Source organism: Phascolarctos cinereus, unplaced genomic scaffold, assembly GCF_003287225.1.
Source record: "Phascolarctos cinereus isolate Bilbo 61053 unplaced genomic scaffold, phaCin_HiC Scaffold_4;HRSCAF=312, whole genome shotgun sequence".
Classification (NCBI taxonomy): domain Eukaryota; kingdom Metazoa; phylum Chordata; class Mammalia; order Diprotodontia; family Phascolarctidae; genus Phascolarctos; species Phascolarctos cinereus.
In genome coordinates, this window is record NW_027555847.1 from 52,534,983 (window position 1) to 52,558,923 (window position 23,941).

At 41.2% G+C, this 23,941-nt stretch overlaps 2 protein-coding genes across 2 annotated transcripts in view; one reads left to right on the forward strand and one right to left on the reverse strand.

The window, feature by feature from the left end:
- Positions 1-91: 91 nt before the first annotated feature.
- Positions 92-21,431, reverse strand: EMC3 (ER membrane protein complex subunit 3). Its single transcript, XM_020981004.2, has 8 exons — positions 21,105-21,431; positions 12,034-12,091; positions 11,324-11,417; positions 10,735-10,839; positions 9,727-9,808; positions 8,972-9,051; positions 2,202-2,284; positions 92-1,286 (listed from the first exon to the last, which is right to left on the reverse strand). Exons 1-8 carry the CDS (start codon positions 21,257-21,259, stop codon positions 1,158-1,160), a joined length of 786 nt encoding a protein of 261 aa, XP_020836663.1. The 5' UTR covers positions 21,260-21,431; the 3' UTR covers positions 92-1,157.
- A 48-nt stretch (positions 21,432-21,479) lies between these two features.
- FANCD2 (FA complementation group D2) overlaps positions 21,480-23,941 on the forward strand; it is a 61,935-nt gene continuing 59,473 nt past the window's right edge. The window contains 1 exon segment of the mRNA XM_020981005.2: positions 21,480-21,555. The gene's annotated coding sequence lies outside the window, so the exon portion shown is untranslated.

Sequence of the window (23,941 nt, forward strand, 5' to 3'; positions counted from 1 at the left end):
TGACTAGCAATAATGATAACTCTGCCCAAGCCAAAACTCATGTGGAGTCACGCACAAGCCTGTTAAGGAATAATTTCACAGATCAAAGACAAAAGAGCTCAGTTTGTTTAATTTGTAGAGATGGTTAGGTTTTGACTAGTTACAGCTCTCACATGAAGAGGTTCACCACAGTGTAAAAACAACACAAACTCCATTACATTTAACCAAGTAAAATGACCACTGCCGAGCCCATAACGTGTGTCTGGATAAAATGAAATCAGCAACTGCCCAGGTCACTATATCAAACAGTAAATTGCTATTTATTTACAATAATCCCCAGGGAATAGAGTGCTTTGATTAAGAGTCATAATAGAGAGGGCACAGATTAAAGGAATTTCCAAAAAGTTAGATTGCAATAAAATCCTCTCAGCACTAGGAGAAGACTGACCACCACTGAAGCTGCCTTTGAGGGTTCAGAAGGCACATCAGAATGGGGGTGGAAGGTGGGTCGTGGCATCAGCATGGACACCAATTTTCACTGTAGATGTAGAAGGTAGGGCTGATTCCATGACACATTCCAGAAACTGTGGCTTCCAGTAACATACTGATCAGAACGACGAAGGTAGGGATCAGCAGACCTGGCCCCCAGTCGTGGCTGCACAACCCTGGCAAAATAGGGGTAACAGCTATCACTGGTATGGCTGACCTTATAAGTACTTTGTAAGCTGTAATGTGCTACCAAATGTGAGCTCTAGTCACTGGAGGACCGAAAGAAAAGACTTCAAAGTTCTTTGGACTCCAGAAAAAGATCAGCTGCACCTAATGTTACTTACTGAGAAGTGGCACCTTTTTGGCAGATATTCAGTCTTTCTATTTGTTTATGCTCTCACTGTCTAGCTTTTCCTTCTTACTGACTGCTATTACCAGAGATGTAAGCTGGAAAATAAGTTATTTTTTAAAATAGTTCTCCTCTGCATCATGTGAAAGGCTTTACTTCTTGTGACTTCAAAAATAAAAATGGGAGACAAGTTCAGACAAGAACAGCCCTGCTTCGATGTCCAGCCCATGCTCCTCTTTATTCTGAGCTTTTCAAACACAAACAAAAAAACTCTTTTGACTTCTTCGAACCTCAGCAGTATGCTGGAGATGCCAGTATTGGTTTACCACCACCTGAGCCTTCAGAAAAGAGATGTCTGCAGCTCCTTTTTGAACATGCCTTCAAAGTGGAGATCCTGGGCCATGAGCTCTTCTTCAACATCATCTAGTGCCCACTGATGATCAGTGAGCTCCAAAGCTTCCCACTCGGTCTGTGAGGAAAGAAGGTCCCAGGTCTGTGAGCCAGCAGAACAGGACTAGGGAGGTGGTGGGGAGTGATGGGGGGGGGTGTCTGAAGGGTAAGCCCTTTCTACTTCAATGGTATGGAGGCTCCTTTAAGGCCTCCATGAAGGTTATCTCAGCATAAGCTAAGTCAGAGTGCTGGCCCTACAAAAGAATGTATAATATACTTCATCACACATGACCTCAATAGTTTGACCTTAGTTAGACCAGAGAAAGATTTGCTAAGAAAATAAAAAGAAGAATTCTCTTTAAGTGCTTCTATGTAACAGTCCTGCTAAAATACTTAAATTTACTGATTACAAATGAATAATTTAGTGCTTAAAGCAGCTTCAGCAGAACCTTACTCAGTGTGAAAGTTATTAAAGGTCCTTTAAAAAGACAATTTTAGATTTCAATATTGGCCAGCCCTCTGGTTCAGTTAGTTAGGTTTTACTGCAAATAGAAACAAAATTAAACAAGTTTAATAACTTAGGATGTGTCCTCCTTTACCCTGCCACACAAATAATCTACAAAAATTGATTTTTTCTCTCTATACAATTCACCTCTTAAATCTATTTTATGCAGTCAATTAGAAGGCTTGATCCTTAATCAGGCCTTCTGTATCAGAATGAATCTAATTTCATAACTAGAATCAAACTTGGCCACAAACATACAAAATGAACACAAAGATATAAAGATGGATGTTCCTAATGCAAGAAGAGATGTTTAAATGGAAACGTTGTATTCAGAATCACATACACACACTAAGATCTCACTTTTTAAAAGGAACTCTGTGGTAAGTTTCTTTGAAAAGCAAAGAAGCTGTAGGCATTATTGAACAACACAGGTATTGCTATACATTTCAAAGCCCATCTTCTCCCTGCCCCAGAGGAATTCGTGACTACCTTAAAAGCTTTGTTGGTGTCTGCAGGCATGGCCATGGCTGCTCCTGTCATCTGCTCCTGCATCACTCGAGACTGGTCCGCAGCTGCAACAGAAAGCATACAAACAAGACTAACTTAGGAGAGCTAGGCCACCCTTTTCACTTTTCTAGGGCTTCTCAGGTGCCTTCCCTGCAAAATGAGACAGCAAGGTCCCTTCAAGCTCACAAAGGACATGAGAGGTGTAAACTCAACATGAAAGATCAATTCACATATGTGTGTGTGTTTACATGTGTATACAAGTGGTCAGTTGACATCTCGCCTCCCTCAAATACCAACAATGGCTCTAGGATTGCAGATAAATCACCTGCACCAGTCTCCATGCTGATCCGGTATGTCCTTGCCTGCTCTAGGGAGCTGAATGCACGCTCTGCACGCAGGGCATTTTCTGGGAATGCCTCCTATCCCATACCTTGATCTTAGAATAAAACTAAGAAACTGGTTACTGGGTGTTAGTTCTGTTGCATCCTGAAGACCCACCTGACTACTAGGTATTTACTGACTCAGGTATCTGGTTGGATCTCTTTGCCATCATCAAATCCTGATCTCAGGTGTTTAAGGAGAGAAGCTGCAGAAACTGACCTGATCACTGGGATCATAAAACCCTGCATACTCTGATCTCCAACAATTACATTCCATAATGGCTCTAAGCTCCCACGTGCCTATGTAGGGCTTTAGCCTACCCTGTGGGGGCTGCCACACTGACCTGAGTAGGGGCAGTCAGCGCTACTTAACTTCCATTAGGAAGCCTTGTGTATCTGACTAACCACAGGAATTTATAGACATAGCATCAGGGCCTACAGAGTATTAGGAGAAAAGCCTTTAAAAATATTAGAATACAACCTGAGAAGCCACAGTCAGCATCCTCCTCTGCCCCCAACACACCGATATTCTTAAAAGGAGAGGCCCAAACGTTCTTTGTTAAGTTATACACAAAATCAGCAAAGGAACAGCTGCAGGCTGAGTTCCAACCCCAATCAGATGTCACAGGTGGGGTGTGTGAAAAAGAGAGAGGGATTAGGCAAGAAAACAAGGAGAGAAGAGGGGATCATGTGAGGGAACAGGGGGAAAGCATGGCCCTAGGTCTGGGGAAGAGAGGAGAAAAACTACCTAAACATGGAGGCTATTGAGAACTGTGATGGGTCGGCACCCTCTGGAGGCAGGGGAGCTCCCTCTCATCAGAGGTCTACTAGTAAAGACAAGGTAACTAGGGCAGGAAAGGGAGATATAAGACAGGGTGGCTTGGCTGGGGGGAAAGAGGGATAGCAAATCTACATTTTCTGATAAAAACGTTTTGGTTACACTCATATCCTCTTGAAAAGAACTGTGCCTTACGCTTTAATTTAAAAATCTCTTGCTGAGGGGCAGCTAGGTGGTGCAGTGGATAGAGCACTGGCCCCGAAGTCAGGAGGACCTGAGCTCAAATCTGGGCTCAGACCAAACACTTGACATGTACCAGCTGTGTGACCTTGGGCAAGTCACTTAACACCGACTGCCTCACTTTAAAAAAAAATCTCTTGCTGAAGATGACTCCCTCAGTTTCCCCATCTGGAAGAGGAGAGAGTCTGCTTCAGCTCTATAGCTATTTTCCTGAGACTGCCTGGCCTGAGGTCCCCTCCCCCTGCTATTGTGCCACCTTCATGGCATCACTCTGCATCTCCTGTTCTCTAAGCAGCCAATACTCCAAGGTGCCATCTCAAGCTGTCTCCTCTTCTTCTACACTCTGTCTCCTCATGTCCTGTGTTTCCATAGGCTCAAATTTCATCTCTATATAAATAACGCCCAAAGCTATAATTCTATCTCTTGAACTTCAGTTTCATATTTTCAACTGCCTGCTAGACACCAGCCAGATATTGTATCTGCATTCCAACTCAACATGTCCCAAACAGAACAAATTCTCTCCCTGCCCTCACTCCCTCAATCAGGAGAAATATAACATTCCTTTGGTTAACTACAAGCGTTGAGGGGAATGATGTCTTCTTGGTAAATGAAAGGTAGTAAATCTTCTGTTTGAATTTTTTTCTTTAACGCTTCTTAATGGAACTTTTTTTTTTCTCAAATAGATCATTTATTTCCCTGCTTTAGTGAAAAGGGCACAAAGATCAGAATTTAATTTTTTCTTGATGGCTCAGGGTCATTATTATGAACATCCATTATACCATCCTACACATGTGAAAGACATGGAACACTGGGCTGCAAACGTACAGAGCTCAACAGAGACCCTGGAACTTGCTCTACTGACCAGAAAGCAAGTTCCTTTCAGGTACATGGCTGTCTACCTTTAAAAAAAAAAAAGAAGTATAACGCATAGCATCCTTCTAGGTAATAGAACAGTATGGGTTTTCTGCCAAATGAACTCTTAAATTACAGGCTAAAGCAGTTTTTCCCTTCTCATCTGCCCCCAAAATCTACTTCTCCCCCCCCGCCCAAACAATGTCATCTGCCTCCTAAATGACATTTAAAGCTTTACTTCCACTTCATCCAGTACCTAGTGAATGCCTACTATTTATGAGGCATGTACCATGTCAAGCAACTAAGGGCAGAGGAAGACAGAGGCCTTGCTCTCACATTGTTTACAGACTAATACCATCAGAAACACCAAGTCCCACTTTGGTCGCCTTGTCTTAGTCTCCTGTTCTCCTTTAACTTGGCTGGTGAAGTATAATGGAAGAATGCCCTGCATCATATCCTCTGTCTGTGCTATCACTTTGCTGAGGGCCTGCTCTGAAGCCCTCACACTCTTCTTCACGGAAAGGGGACCCTTAGGAAGGCATCAGATTTCTGCTTTCTCTCAGCCCTCTTTCACGTCTGACTTTGCCACTTTTCAAGAAAGGCCCACGGAACTGAAAACTGTATGTGCTCATACAGATCTTTTTGTATTTTCAACAGGCACTGAGAAGAAAAGTCAGGGATAGGAATGCTCTCTGACCTACTTCTTCACTGGTGAGCACTCTACAAAGAACCGGGGCAGCTATCTTTTGGGAGTCTTGATAATACAGATGAGACAAATATCCCAGGTGAATTGACATATTACTATTTATGCCCTTTAGCAGTACCACAGATACAGCAGGCACTACTCTAGGCTAATGAAGCAGGCCTGCCACCCAGCACTCACTCTCCCAGGCCGCCATAAAGAGCCGCACTGGCCTCGCCATGAGCACCCTTCTGGGAACCTCTCATTCCTGCAGCCTGTAGCTTTGCAAAACTATTTGTTCCTTTTACTATGAACTTATTTAGCAAATACAGACATTTCAACATACAAAGAACAAAAAAGAGGCTAGGAATATGAATGTGAAGTTCTGTCATAGACACTTTGTCTCAGGTGTATGCTGAATTTAGCAAGGTAGTAACAAAGGTGCCTTGCTTGCTGATGTCCCCTGGATTCTCCCTCTCCTGCCCCCCCCCCTTTTTCCAGCTTCTCCTCTCCAGCGCCCTTTCCTCTCTGTTCTCCCTCTTTCCTTAGCAGCCTCACTCTTGAGAAATGGGCATCTGTGAGGTGCTTCTTTGATAGCCCTTTCCAACTACATCCTGCTATCTCTGCACTTCCTGATTTGGGCTTTTATAAAAACTGAAGGGAAATTGGTCTATAATTTTCTTTCTCTGTTTTGACTCTTCCTGGGTTAGGTATCAACACCATATTTGTATCATAAAAAGAATTTGCTAGGACTTCTTCTTTGCCTATTGTCCCAAATAGTTTATATAGGGGCAGCTAGGTGGTACAGTGGATAGAGCTTCGGCCTTGGAGTCAGGAGGACCTGAGTTCAAATCTGGCCTCAGACACTTGACACTTACTAGCTGTGTGACCCTGGGCAAGTCACTTAGCCCCAACTGCCTCACCAAAAAAGCAAAAAAAAAGTTTATGTAGTATTGGAATTAATTGTTCTTTAAACGTCTGATAGAATTCACTTGTAAATCCACCTGGCCCTGGAGATTTTTTCTTAGGAAGTTCATTGATGGCTTGTTCACTTTCTTTTTCTGAAATGGTGTTAAATATTTTATTTCCTCTTCCATTAATCTGGGCAATTTACATGTCTGTAACTATTCATTCATTTCACTAAGATCGTCAAATTTATTGGCATACAGTTGGGCAAAATAGGTCCCAATTATCATTTTAATTTCCTCTTCACTGGTAGTGAATTCCCCCTTTTCATTTTTGATGGTGGTAATTTGGTTTTCTTCTTTTTTTTTTTTAATCAAATTAACCAAAGGTTTATCTATTTTACTGTTTGTTTGGTTTTTTTCTCCATAAAACTAGCTCTTAGTTTTATTTATTAGTTCAACAATTTTCTTAATTTCAATTTTATTAATCTCTCTTTTGGTTTTCAGAATTTCTAATTTGGTATTTAATGGGGGATTTTTAATTTGTTCTTTTTCTAGCTTTTTTTTAGTCGCATGCCCAATTCATTGATCTCCTGTTTCTCTATTTTATGCATGTAAGTACCAAGAGAGATAAAATTTCCCTTAAGAACTGCTTTTGCTAAATCCCATAAGTTTTGGTATGTGGTCTCATTCTTGTCATTCTCTTGGATGAAGTTATTGATTGTTTCTATGACTTGTTGTTTGACCTACTCATTCTTTAGGATTAGATTATTTAGTTTCCAATTGATTTTTAGTCTATCTTTCCACGGCTCTCTATTACACATAATTTTTATTGCATTGTGATCTGAAAAGGATGCATTTAATATTTCTCCCTTTTTGCACTGGATTGTGAGGTTTTTATACCCTAATGCATAGTCAGTTTTTGTGTAGGTGCCATGTATCACTGAGAAAAAGGTACATTCATTTCTATCCCCATTCAATTTTCCCCAGAGGTCCACCATATCTAACTTTTCTAAAATTCTATTCATCTTCTTAACTTCTTCCTTGTTTATTTTGTGGCTAGATTTATCTAGTTCTGAGAGAGGGAAGTCGAGGTCCCCCACTGGTATAGCTTTGTTGTCTATTTCTTCCTGTAGCTCCCTTAACTTCTCCTCTAAGAATCTGGATGCTATACCACCTGGTGCATGTATGTTTAGTAAAGATATTACTTCACTGTCTATGGCATTTTTTAGCAGCATGTAGTTTCCTTCCTTATCTCTTTTAATTAGATCTATTTTTGCTTTTGCAAAAATAGTACTGACTATCCAGCAATTTCCCACTGACTTCCAGGTATGTGGTCATGCCATCTGGATGGCTGTAGGTTTATTGTGTGAACAACCATAATATAAAGAAGTAAAAAAGGACATTCAAGAAAATGAAGCTGGGAAAATTGAATGGACCTAAGTAAATAGTATTTAAAGGAAATGCCATGTTGGAGGAGATACACAGGGAATGATTTTCAAGATCTTGAGGAAGAAGGATTCAAGAATGCAGAAGACATTAGTAACTACAGACTCACATGCCTTCTTTCTCTTCCATAAAATCTTATGAGAATGGTCTTCATCTCCTTGATGAAAACCAGAAGAAAAAAGGCAAGCTTTTACAGATAACTCTACAGTAGATCACATGTTCGTGCAAATGACAAAGGGGTAGAAAATCTAAGATCTCACTGAATTTACTCTCTAATTAAAATAAAAAGCTTTTGATTTGGTAGAGCAAAATACAACCTTAAAGGCTCTTTTCCAATAAGGTGTCACCCTACATGTAAGAGTCCTTGACAGACACCAACATACACATAGATTTGTTCCACACAATCCTCTATTAATATTTAGTGCAGAATAAAATGAAAACAAGCCTGCTGGAACTGTTTGCCATTGTCATGGAGAATAATGTATACAGAGTCCAATGGAAGAATTCCCTAAAGAGCAAAGTTTTTGTACTGCTCATATTTGTAGAGGGCAAGTGCACTGACCACATTAAACCCCAAAGGTCAAAACATGACCTCTGATGAGACCCATCCACACAGGAAAAGCCAAGTGGATGAAGAACACCAATTAGATTATGACATACAATCTCACAAAGGCAACTGAAGTGTTTTGGACAGGCGCTTTAGTGGGACAGTGGGCTGGGCCAACAACTGGCAAGGATGGATAGAGAAGGTCAGACTGAAATTCAGAAATTTCAGCACTTTCCATGATCCCAAGTTGCTCCCAACACCAAAAGCCATCTTTTTAATATAAATGTCCTCCACAGTTCTCCAGATGATAAGTATATTTTCAGATCTTGGAATATCATGATCTCCAAAATATGAAAAATACAAGTAACTTAGGGCAATGGGAAGATGCATGGCTGCAAAAAGCCTACAGGGTATCAACAATGATGCTTGTGGAAGTAGTAAACCAGACGTCTATAACGTGAATGAAACAGAAGGCGGTCTCCAGGGTGTTGAGCAGAAAGACCCTCAATGCAGGACACACAGGATAAAATAGGGATGGATTGGGATCTGCATCAGTGGAAAGACTATATACATTATGGAATCCTGGATCCATCAAAGTATCACCAAAAACACTGCCAAGTGCTCTTCAGATCTTACTTTCTGATATTATTGTTCTGTTAGTGTGCGTTAAATGTCGTTTTATTCCCTAAGCTCCAAGTATCTAACTTGTCCCCAAACACTGAACACAATGCCTCTCTTATGCTCTACTGCAGTGAATGAAGAGCAATTCAGAAAGATGAGCTGGTGGTGTAGAGGATGCACCATTTGGCTGTGCTGTCCCATGAGAAAATGCACTTGGCTCTTTTGCCCAGATATGGATGACTTTCATCTCCTCGAGCAGAGTCAAAGAGCACTCATTTAGAGAACGAGCAGTACTCACCATTGTCTTGGCCCAGAATCAGAGAATAAATGCTTCGCAGTCCAAACACATTGAGGAAGTACCAGGATGCAGAACTCACCCTAGCAAAACAGGATAAAACTGAAGATACTACAGAAGGAATTATGACCCCAATGCTCAAGGTAAATTAGACTGATGAAACTGTATCCATCAAAATTTTTCTAATAAAGAAGGAAGGGCTGAGATTTTGGCAGCTTTTATAGACATGTTTGTTAGCAAACAAAATTAAAGAAGACAGGCATTATACAAAAAACAGTAGCCTTACAAACAGTTACTCACTGTAGGCAAGTAGTTATTTGCATTTTAACAGGAAAAAAGACTTAAGCCAAAGAAATGAGTGATCATGGTAGCATCTCACGTCATCAGTAAGAGAGTAGGGAATTTTGGTAAAGGAGGAGGGTTTCCCCAAAACTGCTGACATCACATTTAACACTTTTCTTCTTATTCATAAGGCTGACACCATTCTTTCTCTTCCTGCATTGTGCTATCTTTGAGGGTTTGGTACTAGGGTGGCCACTGATACCTCCTCTGCTCCTTATTTCTCAGGCACAACAATTCCTCGAGTACCTTGCTGGAAATGAAGCAGGATTATCACATAATGTTATGAAGGCTTTAAAAGCACGGTGGGAGTTTTGGATGATCCAACACTGAAAGACTACCTCAGTGAACTCCAAAAATCAGAATCCCTTTTCCCTTACACACATTAAGTTCAGAGTTTAATAAAAGAATATTCTTACCAGGATGCATCTAAAGTGAGCAATTCAATTCCTTGCTGTAGCATGGGTTTAAATCGGAGGGTCAGAGGAAATGGGACCTTTGCTGTGAGAAAGAAAGAAAAAAGCTCACCAAAACCTCCCAACAGTTTTCTGCTATTGTATTTTTAGAAAGGTTTAAGTGTTAATGTGCACAATCTTCTCCTTGAGGATATGTGAAAAATCTTCAACACATGTTTCCTTGTGAAAATGAATTTTTAAAAGCTTTTTGTAACTATTTCTAGAAGATTACAACATCATTCAGCTAAATCAGATTCTCTTAAGAGTAGTTATTATCTCCCTTTGGCAGCAGGGCCTAGGATTTCAACTGTGAACCAAAGACTGCATGGACTTCACTAATCACTTGAATCTGAAAACTGAACCTACTTTTTTTTTTTAAAACAGAACTGAGAACAGTGAAAAGTTTTTTTAAACAACAGTAAACTAGTTTAAAACAGAAACAACTTATATATTTTCTATTGGCCTGGAACATTAAAATATTCTTTGAACCAAACAGATATTTCATTTGGTTTGAATCCCTGTTGAGAAGACAGTCACAAAGAAAATAAAACTAAACTGGCTTCCACATCATAAATGAGGCATTGGTCTAGGGTGAACTAGTAAAATTATTGTAGTTTAAAAGATGATCTTGAAAAACATTATTAAAATATTGATGGAACAGATTATATGGACCTTTACCGGTCCTAAGAGCATTTACATTTCTCTAAACAAGGAAAAAAATAAGCTGGTATAGTGAGAAGAACACTAGCTATGGGGTCAGAAAGTCTGTATTCCAATCCCTCCTGTGCTACTTACTACTTGCCAGGTATTGCTTAAGTCACTTCCTGTCTCTGGGACTCAGTTTCCTTATCTGTAAAATGAGGGAGTTGAACTAGACTACAGCTAAGTTCCTTTTCCAGCTCTTAATCCAATGAACTAAAAAGAGGTAACAGAATTAATTCACAAAGCAATCTATGATGGACACTCACTTACTTGTTACAAATCCTGAGAACGTCATGTTGATCCATCCACCAATAAGAATCATAGGAAGTACATTTGTTACATTTCCTTTCATCATGTCTGTGAGCATGGTAGGATCTAAGAATTAAACAAAAGGACCGATCGCTTATCTCTTCTTTTCCCAGTGGATTCTTGATTGTTCTCTAAATGAATATTTAATATTAACTAATGCCTCACATAAGATATTATTACAAAGGTTATAAATAACTGGTTATCTTTGACTCAAGAAATTAATACAGTACAAGAAAAGGCGGTCAGCACAAGGTAACTTATTCAAATCTCCTTTAAATATCTGTTCAGTTTATTCTTAGAGCAACAAGACTTAATAGACATTTAAGAAGCTGAAAAGAGTAGACATATTAGACAATTTCTAGCAATTAATGCAGCATAAGAATGAATAGGGGATGCCTGAATAGGTAGTGAGTTTCCTCTCAGCAAGCAAAGGCTGGATGAATGAATGTTGACCAGTCTTTTCCAATAATAAATTTTATGAGACTCTCAGAATTTTAAAACTCCCTACCTCCCACCATTTATTAAAAGTAGAAGAAAGCTAATAAAATACCTGTCATAGGAGATGGAGGCACAACCTTCCTCTTTGTTTTTTTGAAAAATCCATCCTCAGGATTGTTGAAATAATACTTTCGTGTCAAGAAAGACTAAAAATAAAAGACATTTTAAAAAACAAAACTGAGACACAATACTGAATATAGATATGCTCTAAAAAGGCTATTATCATGATTATGATTACATGCTACATATTTTGCTAACTTAACTTCACCAAAATGTCCACTTTTCAAAAAATGGAGTGCTGACCCCCCCCTTTTTCCAAGAGGTGAGGGACTATGGGTATGGAATATCATATATACTGTCAGATTTAGTTGATATGTTGGTTAGTACTGCTGAACTATTTTCCCTTTTCTTTTTCTTAATTTTTTATCATAAGATATAGCTTTTTGGATTAGGAATGGGGAAAGAATATACTTTCGCAATAAAGGTGATTTTAAAAACAAGAATTAGCAATAAGTAAAGTGATAGTGACCAAACCTTTTTTTGAAAGTGTGCTAATCTTAGAATGTTCGTATTACTCAGCAACCAACCTGCTATCCCAGAAATCTCATTTTAAAATGAGTTTCCTAAGAAAAACACTCCAAGCAAGCAGTAGGAAGCCATCAACTCTCCCCAAACAGCACTCTCATAAAACATTTAGATACTCACAACCAGTAACTACAAATCAGTCTAGTCAGAGAGATGCCAACAAAAATGATTAAGTACCTGTTTGGGAATGTATTTTCCATTTTCCCTGAGGACTCTACTTCGAATTAAGACTTGACTGGGAAAAAAAGAAAACCAAAACAATGAAATTATTAGAATGAAATACTGGAAAAGACTATAGATATAGCTGTAAAATCCTCCTAAACACAAGGTAGGTCTCACTGGGCAAGGGCTATGCAGGTAAAAGAAGGAAAGGGAAAGAAAAGGAAAGGAATAAGCATTTATAGAGCACCTTCTATGTGCCAGGCACGTACTAAGTTCTTTACAAAAATTTTATTTGATCCTCACAACAATCCTACAAGGTAAGTACTGTTATCTTCATTTTACAGTTGAGAAAACGGAGGCAAACACAGGTTAATGACTTGCCTAGGGTCACACAGCTAGTAAGTAACTGAGGCCAAATATGAACTCAGGTCTTCCTGACTCCAGGCCTAGTGATCTGTTCATTGTGTCACCTAGCTGCCCCAACAGGGAAATATCAAAATACAGATATTTATAGAAAATCAGTACTGTTGCATATTGAATCCAATAAACTACTAGTAACATTGGTTTTCAAAGTAGAAAGAATTGTCTCCCCCCCTCCCACCCCCCCCATTCCTAGGCTGTTATATTACAAATCAAAATTTCTAAGGAAGACAGATGGGGACATTTCTCCAAGCTTTCTATTACCTTTAAGTGGGGGAAAAGATCTTTTTTTTTTCTGAATGGAAAGAACAGTTGGTCACTGCTCAGAATATGGGAGGAAGTTTTTAAACAGCCCTATGGAGAAATGCCTACAGATCTTAAAAGTTTTTCCTTGCTGTAAAAATATACTACTGTGGCAAACCATACAAGGAAATTCCAACAGGATCCATTTTCTTTTCCCATTCTTCCTGTTAAGAGGAACCTGATATTCTTCAGGGGTATATCAACAAGGACAACCATAATATCTTCCAGGAAGAAATACTAAGAGTGGTAGTACAAAGAACAGTAGCCATCCACAAGATGCAAGAACCAAATAGAACAGGGCCTCAAATAATTCAATTCTAACTAGGTTTTGAAAGGTTTCTACAATACAATCAAGGGAGAATAAAATCTCAATTAATCAGAGCCCCCATTTAAGCATAAATGTATCAAGCCCCAAGTATCTGACAGACACAAATCATAAAAAACTACCTACCAACTGCTTAGTTTGCACACCTCTGCTTCAGTTGGGCTCCTTTACTGTCCCTTCTACAAACAATTGCTCCGCCTCTCTGATGACTCAGCTCCTTATCTCCTTCTTGACACTCCCCCCACCCCTACCCCAAACACCCCCTTCCATTCTCTATGTCTATTTATTTATGCTCTTGCCCATTTTCAAATCCCACTTGTTCCATGACGCTTTGCTTGGACTCTAAATTACAAATAGTACATTATATACAATTCTGGTTTCAAAGTATATGGAAGAGACAATTAATTATAGTAGTAGTTGTAGTTTTGATAATGGCTGACTCTGGCTTCTCAAAGGCTACACCTTGAAGCTCAAGCTCTGGCAGGTTCAATGGAAAGGCTTTAAGAACAGCCCAGATTAGGGATTATGTGTCTGAGCAGGCTAAATTCAGATACCCATCGTGAGGCTGGCCAGAATGAAGAATCTTTTCTCCAGGGACTCTCATAGACAATTATAGAAAAACTGTGATTTGCATTAGATGGAAGATCCACTCTGATAAAATTCAAAATGCTTCAAATTTTTGAAGCACTGATATCAAAAATATTAAACTGCTTCTGTTCACAAATTATTTCATGTATGTTGTTTCAAGTAAATTGAACACTCCTTACAGATGTACAGCCTACCCATGTCTCATCCTTACTTTTTGTACTCCATAACATCTAGTAAAATGCTATTCACATGTGTGCCAGGCAGGTCAAAACAAAACTACAACCTTGACTACTACCCCAAAGAATATAGCCTGGGACCTGAAGCCTAAGAGCACAGGGAACAGGACCCCCTCCCCCCCCAGAACTGCTTCCAGCCCGGTCCTCAAAGTTGTCAGGGAGGAGGCAACACCAACTGTCACCAATAGCCAGGAAGCCCAAGAGCCTCAGGAACAGCACCTCTCTCCCCCAAACCAGGGTTCCTTTTAGCCCAGCCTTGAATGCCAGAGTCCAGGGAAGAGGCAACCTGGCACTGCGCCTGCCGGTGCTGGCTACCAAGTTCTCACCACCAAAGTCCTTGGCACTGTCAAGTGGTTCAGCAGCAGAAACCAAAATGGTTTTATTAATGGAAATGACATTTTAAAAGCAGCATCCCCACCTGCTTTTCTGCTGTATCCCTAAGGACCAGAAGGCCTTTCCATATGACTTGCAGCTGAATCCTCCTCTACAAGCTGTCCCCCTCTATCAGAAAGAGCTCCTTGAGAGCTTTCTGTTGCATACCTGGTGCTCAGCAGTGTTTCTCACAAAATAACTACTCAATAAGTGTTCTTTTATTTATTCCTTTGTATAACAGATGCATAGCGGAGGGGATAACAGAGTATCGAACCTGGAGGTGGGAAGAGCTGGCTTAAACCCAGCCTCAACTACCTGCCTGTGATGTGACCATGGTCAAGGAGTCACAAACCCTTGACTTATAGTTTCTTCATTTGCAAAACAGGGACCAAAACACTTATTTCACAGAGTGGTTCTGAAGCTCACACGAGATAATGTATATGAGTGCTTTACAAATTTTAAAGTACTATAGAAATGTGAGCTGTTACCATTATCTTTTTAGCCCTCTGCTCTTCTTTGGCCTATAATCTCTATATATGCTGTTTCTACCCAGGCTACCATCATTGGGCCAGCTAGAAACCCTGGAGCTTTACCCTTCCCTCAGTAACAACTTGTTCATCAAAGTCCGGCTCTTTCTGTCTCTGAAGAGACTTTCCTTTCTTTTCACATGCATCAGCAGATTCCCCACAAGACTCTCCTAGATCCCCCACAGTGTCAAGCTCAACCGCCTCTGCTAGGCTTCTGCAATTACCCAAGACAGACTCCATCCTCCCCTCTGGCTGCTCTTCCTGTCCCCTGTACATGCTGTACTCTTGTCTCTGTGCCTTCCTTTGCCTGGGTTATTCTCTCTGCCAGGAATCCAAGCTTCCCCTTCTACCCATCCAAATGCTATTCCTTCTCCTGGCATTCTATACTCTCCAACTTCACCCAGTTTTTTAGATGACTCTGGTTCACACTGAGCTTTCCCTTCTCTGAACTCTTTCCTCCCTTCTAATCAGTACAAGGCAGTGTAGCCTTAATTGCTCTCTAATTACTTCACATCTGTGAGTCTGGTCTCCCTTGCCAGTTGGTAATCTCAAGAACCTGGGCCAACCCTTCTACTTCTTTTGCATCTTCAACAATGCTGGGTGCAAAAAAAAAAAAGGTTCAAAACCTACTGATTAAGGGGGGCAGCTAGGTGGCACAGTGGATAGAGCACCAGCCCTGAAGTCAGGAGGGCCTGAGTTCAAATCCAGCCTCTGACCAAACACTTGACATGTACTAGCTGTGTGACCTTGGGCAAGTCACTGAACCCCTGACTGCCTCACTTAAAAAAAAAAACAAACCCAAAACCTACTGATTAATATGAGGATCAAAGTATTTAACTTTTTCAGTTACTTATATTGTAAGCAGCTAAAGACAGATCCTCATTTGCAGCACTGAAGGTACTGCTCTTCCCTCTTAATTTAAATATTTACAATACTATTCACAAGGGCTAATACAGATTAATTTCCAAAGACAAACATTTTTTTTTTGGCCTGCAACCTAGAGCCACAGACATTTAATGTCACCTTGGAAACTAAAATAAACTGGGATAGAAATAGGTTATAGAGGTGGTGGTTGTGGTGGGGAAAAGGTATTAGATAAGCATCCCTGCACTCTAGAAACTCATTAATCTTGGCATCTCAGCACTTAGGACAAGATTCTACACAATAATGCTTGAATGTCTGCTGAAAGGCAAGTTAAAGTTAAGCTAAGGAAGGCAGGTGGGAGTAGAAGAGAGTTAATGCACATACACATGTGTTTTAAATTTATTAGTATACATTTTAACAAATAGAATTTTCCTGATAACAGGAGACCTCAATTATGACCAAGTTTGACAATGTTATGTCCTATGACTTTTTTTTTATCATAGTAACCACCGTTTTCTAGATATATATTGTAGATTCCCTAATAATAATTCTAGAGGATGTGGAACTTCCATGAGTAAAAAACAAGCAAGCCTGCATTTATAAATCTATCTTTTTCCTCATCGTTGGTAACCAGTGAATGTTTCTGTTAGCCAGCTTTGCCTCCTGTGTTACAAGGTCCAGTTTATTCACATTCACTTTTGTGACAATGCCTTTGGGAATAACACCTAAACTTGTGTGTGGTGGGGAGGAGAGATTTTTTTTTTCGCCAAGTATGGTCAGGTACAAAGTGGCTCTAAATGCAGAATGTCACATGATCCTTCTTGAAACACGAACCTAATCTAATTAATCACTTGTACTAGGTAGTGTTTCAGTAATGACAACCTTAATAAAGCAGGCTTTGATAACCATTCTCTTCCAAGTCTTCCTTTCCTGTACAAATGTACTTTAAGATTTCTGTTTTTCCCTGGGCATGGACAATTGGCAAAAGTACTTCCCATTTCCCAGCTTTTTTCTTTTTGTTCTTGTTTAGTCATGTTAGATTTTGGCTCAAGATCGTCCCTTTTTGCCCAGCAGACACGTAGGGCAGACAGAAAAACTCCTGAGGGAGTTTTCTCATCATTCTTCATTTGAAATGTCTCTTTTCTGAATTTTCATAACTTTTTTTAAAGCATCAGCCTGTTTAAGTAAAGCCTGCCCTCTGGACCAATCATTTTCTTTGCCTTTTTTTTAAAACAGAATTTTCATGAGCCTCTCTGTTTTCTTTATTTCTCTTGTTTGATGGTAATAGAAGTGGCAACCAAAGCACTAATGCTATTCATTCCATAGCATGTTGTAAACAGCATGTTGTTCACAACATGTGTAGCCTGAAGTCTCTGCTATCAGTGACCTGATTCCATGCAACCCGGGAAAGAAAAAAAAATCTCCCTTATTCCATCTCTCAGAGCCTTTCCACGCATCTCCAAATCACTTCTTTTTTTTTCCTCTAAGATTCAACCCAACTCCCCTTAACCTAACAGGAGTGGACTAGATGACTTTTCAGGGCTCTTTTAGACTAATTCTATGATCCTAAGTTCCTTGCTCTGCCACGCGCGCGCGCGCACACACACACACACACACACACACACACACGTCAAGTGGCTTGACGGTCTCTTATTCATTTAACATCAGATTCATTTAACATTTGAACCAATGACATTTTGACTTCAACACAAGACCCAGAACATTAAGATGCATGTGTGGACAACTCTAAAAGAAGATGTACAGTAAAAGTAGTAAGAACAGTAAGAACAAACATAACACTTCATTTTATGGTTCCATCAATATGGGTTACATAATTACTGATGAACTCAGGGAGTCATAGAAACAAGAAATATATTTTTTTAAAAATCTGAAGACAGAAAATTATCATACCCCCAACGGTGATGAAATTTCTGTCTGTCATGGTCTATAATATAGTCATCTATCTCCAGAATTAAGCTGGACATTTTTAAAAAGTTCATATCTGAGGGACTCAAGGCTATGGAATTCAAACAGACCATGAAAAGACATTAATTGAAAAAGTATTCTTTTTATAGCACAGAGAGTAAGAGAGACAGAAACAGCCTTCACTGCTGGCTAAAAATAAATCTATATTGTCTTGGGGCCATGGACACAATGCACCTCATTCTTAAAATTGCACAATTTTTTTGAAAGTTCACCAAACTTAGAACATGACACAATCTTAACTACTCTCCAACCCACTGCAGCTCAGTGACACAAGCCAGATGATCTTTTCTTCATTAACATCCCAAACAAAAATGTCTTCTCAGCAATGCAACTAATTAAAACTAATTATTCCAACTGGATGAAAAAATAGTACTCCTGCAATTTCTGCCCCCAAACCCTCTTTCTGCCACTTTCTCCAATATAGCCTCTGGACTTATTTCTGCCTTCAAATCCATCCCTTCTCCAAACTTCTCTGTTTTTGTTGAGAGCACTAATATCCTTCCTGACACTCAGGTTCAAAACCTTTCAATCATCCTTGATTTTCCCTGTTCCCTTACCATCCACATCCAAACGGTCGCCAAGTCCTTGCACCTAGTCACACAGCCTCGATCTTAAGTCAGCCCAAGCATTACTTCTTGCTGGGACTATTCCAAAGTCTCCTGGTTTGTCTCCCTCCTCCAGTCCTGCCTATCTTCAATCAACCATCCACACAACTATCAAATTAATATTTCTAAAAACACATTTGACTGTTATTCCTCTACTCAATCTCAAATAACCTCCTTTTGCCTCTAGAAGAAAATAAAAAATACTCACTATGGCAATTCAAGCCTTCCGTAATTTGGCTACCATCTACCTTTTCAGTCTTATCTCATATTACGTCCTTTCACACTCTCCATTCCAGAGGAACTGACCTGTTGGCAGTTCTCCAGACATGCTAATTCATCTCCTGCCTCTCCGCCATGGAAGAAGTGGTCCCCCAGGGCCTGTAACACACTTCCTCCTCAATTCTCCTACACAGAATCCTAGCTTCTTTTGAGACACAGTTCAGGTACCACTTTTTCTGATCCCCCAGTTGTTGATACTTTCTCTCCCTTCTGAAGTTATTCAGGATTTACAGTACAAGTAGTATTCCCTCCCCTTCCCTATAAATGTAAGCTCCCTGAGGGCTGGGACTGTTTCATTTTTGTCTTTGAATTCCCAGTACCCAGGAGTGCTTAACATATAATAAGTCTAATAAATGTTTGCTGAATTATTTGTTTAATCTTTTCTCCCTGCCCTTTTCACACTTTTCACCAAGTAAGAGCCTCTGTGGGCTACAACTGGGCACTAGAATTAGTATGCTTTGGACTTCAATGTCTTCTCAGAGGCTGGGATGAGACAATAATACAGGTCTGGTGTAAGGGTAACTGTGAGAAGGATTTCTTTTTTTTGTTTTTGTTTTTAGGCAGTTGGGGTTAAGTGACTTGCCCAGGGTCACACAGCTAGTACGTGTCAAGTGTTTGGTCTGAGGCCGGATTTGAACTCAGGTCCTCCTGACTTCAGGGCCGGTGCTCTATCCACTGCATCACCTAGCTGCCCCTAGGCTTTCTCAACACTCTCTACTTCTACCCCCTCCCCTTCCCAGACATTTATAAGGGCACTCTGAGCCAAAACAGGCTAGAATGTGATAATGGGGAATGTAACAACACAACACAAAGCAAAACACCCTGACTGAAATAGCCCTGTAAGTTAAGGAATACAGGCTCCTGGCTTTTATTATCAGGCCTCTCTCCATCACTTAGGTTTTATCTGGAAGAAGCTACAATTTGGAGCTTCCTTTCAAAACCAGTTCAACCGACACCCAACCACACGGAGCAGCTATTTTAACTTCATGTTCCTAATGCAACTATTTCTGGTAATGGCATGTAAGCAGATAAGGCAGTGGTCCCAACCTGCTGGTCTCTGAGTTGCTCCAGAAACCACAGGGCCATAAAAAGTGTGAGTTAGTCCAAGCTTTGGAGATCATCTAATCAAACTCCTCTCTTACAGATGTTGCAATTTACACTCACAGAGGTCACGTGACTTTCACAAAGTCACACTGAATCAGTGGCAGAGACTACAGAAAAAGAGTTCACATACATATGCTGTTCAGTTGTGTCTGACTGTGACCCTATTATTGGGATTTCTCAGCAAAGATACTGGAGCGGTCTGCCATTTCCTTCTTCAGTGGATTAAGACAAATAGAAGTTAAGTGATTTGCCTAGGGTTACACAATTAGTAAGTGTCTGAGGCTGAATTTGAATTCAGGTCTTCCTGACTCCAGGCCCAGCGCTCTAAGCACTGAGCCATCCTAGCTGCACTCCTCATCCCACCACCAATTTTGTCTTAAAATTTACAAAGCATTTTCCCACAACAACCCCCTGAGGTAATGCATCTCAAATGCTCAAATTTTTTTTCAAATATGTGCAATTTAACAAGTATTTGCTGAGTGCCAGACATTACACAAGTCTCTCAATACATAAATGCAAAATTGAAGAAACTAAGGCTCAAATAGGTTAAATACCCATTGTTACCAAGCTAGTAAGTATGTGTAAGGGCCAGTATCTAAACCCAGGTCTCCAGACTCTAAGTTTAGGAATCTTTGTCCTGCATCATACCACTTTACTTTTTATCAATCTTTTTTTTCTCTTGTGTTTATGTCGAGCTGAACTTTTATGTCACCTGAGCAGGCCTGCTTGTGGCTACCTGGGACCTAACTTGGTGACCAGAAGGGTCAACAGAAGTCCATTTTGACTTTTCCTACCTAGTTTTTCCACTTCTCTCTGGTCCTCCATTTTGACAACTACAAAATGAGGGAGGATATTCAGAATTATCAAAGCCCAAGTAGTGCCCAACCAGGTAAAAATGTAATTTGGAAATGTTTAACAAAATACATAAAAACACAACATAGATAATGTTAACATCTAGTTTCCGAAGCCAATATGCAGCTGCCAGGACTAGATGATCCTTCCAGTTCCAAATCTCATGAATTTATGAACTTCATTGGGTAAGTGCTTTTCCTCCTCTGGTCTCTGGAATTCCCTCCCTCCCTCCGAGCTTCTTTCAAGTCAGCTAAAACTCCACCTTCTACAAGAAGACTTTCCGGATCCCCCTCAACGCTAGAGCCTTCTCTCTGTTGAGTATCCCTTCCCATGTCTTGTTTGCACCTGGTTGTTTGCATGTTGTCTCCCCCATCAGACTGTGAGCTCCAGCAGGGCAGGGCTGGCCTTTCTTGGTACGCCCAGCGCTTGGCACACAGCAGGTGCTTAACCAAGGCTTGTCGACTCGACTCTAACCTTCTCTGTCAAAATGAAGGGGGGCTGGAGGGGTGGGCCGGGTGACAGTCTGGGGCCCGGGATTTGGAGCCACAAGGGCCCCTGGAGGGGGTCACCCGGCCCCTCGGGGCTTTTACAGAGCGGGCCACTGAGGCCCGGCGGGGCTCCTCACCTGTCGGACACCTGCTCCTGGGTGAGCTTCTTGTCGCTCTGCAGCAGGATGGACACGTAGTGGCGGATCATGCCCACGAAGAAGGTGATGAAGACGATGGGCAGGACCACCCACAGGCGGATGTTGGAGTCCAGCAGTAGCTCGGGCTCCGCCATCGTGGACGGCGAGGCTGGGAGGGATGCCCGCGGGGCACTCCGGCCGCTTCCGAGCCTGCTTCCCCGCAAGGACCCTGACGGCGAGCAGCCGCGACCTCGGCTCCTCACGGCTCACCACCGCGGGCTCCTTCCGCCGGCCCGCTCCCCTGCCCTCCCCTCGGAGTCCCGGAGGCCGAGTCCGGGCCGCAGTGCCGGCGCCCGCTGATGACGTCACGGGCCGGCGGAAGGCTCGCCCCTTCCGGTGACGCCCGTCGGGCGGGAAAGTCGAGCGGGGTGGAATCCGGAGCCAGGCGGGGGTGAGTGAGTGCTTGGGGCCGCCCGAGGCGCCCGGTCCCCGGCCCTGGCCGAGCAGCCCCGACCGTGCCCGCGGAGGCGGCGGCGGCGGAGACCTCCAGGGTCGATCCTCCCTACTCACAGGCCCGGGGCTGGCGGGGCTGGGGGAGCTGCGGGAGAGAGAGCTCCCCGGGCCGCTGGTGGGGGGCGGGGCGGCCTGGAACAAGCCCCGGATCTCCCGGGTCCCCCGGGCCCAAGCCTTCTCACCTGCAGCCGCCGTCCCTGAGCCTGGCCGGAACCCGAGGACCTGGGTTCAGATCCAGCTGTGGTCCCTCCAAGGGTTCAGTTCTCCCACCTCCAGCTACTAGTGCCCCTCACCCCTATCCCCTTATTAATAATACCTAGCATTTACCTAATAACAAAGGGTAACGTTTTTACGTCGACTACTGGGTGCCAGGCATTGTGCAAAGAGCTTTAGTCGGAGGTATAGGCTTTTATTATCCCCATTTTACAGGTGAGGAAACTGAAGCGGAGAGAGGTTATGGGACTTGCTTTGGGTAATGTCAAATGTCTGAGGCTGAATTTGAACTCAGGTCTTCCAGACTTCAGGCCCAGTGCTCTCTTTGCGCTGTGCCACTAGCTGGCCCTGTTACCTATTTTGTGCATAAGATCTCGACTCCAGATTAGTGTATCGATAATCGATGTATTTTTAAAAATCAATCATTAACCTTTTGCACCTGTTTTCAGTAATCTGATCTTTTACTTAACGAGTAAATGAAGCATTAAGTGTTTACTATATGCTAAGTACTGGGGAAATAATAGAAAAGTAAGGCAGTCATGTATGGAACATGGTACTTATATAGGTACATGTCTTCCACTAGCTAGACTATAATCTGCTTGAGGACAGGCTCTGTTTTCTGTTGTTACTTTATATTTTCAGCGATTAGCACAGCACCAGGCACATAGATGAAATAAGTGATTATGGTTTGATCGAGTTGTATATGGTTTAAAACTGCACTAAGACTTAGGAGGATAGAAAGGTAGAAGATGTAGATAGATACGTACAGATATACACACGCATATCCATATATATACACATACATACAGAATACACATGTACACATAACTATATATAAATATATTCCCCTTATATTCACAGAACATAAGATTTTTGAGAACAAAACTATGTATCTTTCTTTGTACACACACATGCACATACACACACATGCGCATACACACATACACACGCACAGAACTTTGAGTTGAAGGGAGTAAAAAGAAAGATACATAGTCTCAGTTCTCAAAAATCTTATATACTGTGAATATCTTAGAATTAATTGACGGCCAACTTAAAGCAACAGTATGATATGCCAAATAGATGGGGAATAATAAATTTACTAGATGGCTTAGTGGATAGAGTGCTGGGCCTGGAGTTAAGATCTGAAATATGGCCTCAGACACTTACTAGCTGTGTGATCCTGGGCAAGTCACTTAACCTCCGTTTGCCTTAATCTACTGGAGAAGGAAATGGCAAACCACTCCAGTTTCTTTGCCAAGAAAATCCCATGGACAGTATTGGTATGTTACAGACCATAGGGTCATAAAGTCAGACATGACTGAAAAACAATACTAACAAAACCATATTTTACTACTTTTCCTGAGGGTAGTTCCTGACCCACACAAAATTGCTTTAAACTCTTAACATGGGTTAGGGAATTAAAACTCCTGGAAGTATTTGTATCATAAAAAAGGAGCCTGGGAATGGCTATGCTTAATTCAAAGGAATGGAATGTTAGACATCACCACCAGGATTTTACTATACTAGGAAGAGCTCTGGATTTTTAAAAAATTAATTGGATCTTTGTTCTTTCACTGTTTTGTTACCTTAGACTAGTCATTGTAACATCTATGAGCCTTAGTTTCCTCATCTGTAAAATAAAGGGGATCTAGTGATGCAGTCTTCGTTGTCTTTCCTTGGACACAATAGTTCATCTCCCAACTTGAGACATTTTCACTGGCTGTTCCCATGCCTGGAATTCTCTCCTTCCTCATCTCCTGGCTTCCTTCATTCTCACTTTCTGCAAGAAGCCCTTTCCAGTCCTTAGTTTTAGTGCCTTCTCCCTGAAGTTATCTCCATTTTATCTTGTATATATTTCATTTGTACAAAATTGTTTGCATATTGTCTTTCCCATTATTGTTTGTATATTGTCTTCCCCATTAGACTGAGAACCATAAGAACAGAGACTGATTTTTGTTTTTAAATTTTGTTTTCCTTTGTATCTCCAACACTTAGAACAGTGCCAGGAATATTGAGAGTTCTGTATTCTGTGTTCTTCCCCTGGACTTCTCTCTGTGGGGAACTTTTATTTCTACACCAGCAAAAACATTTGTTAAGATGTGTTAGGGACT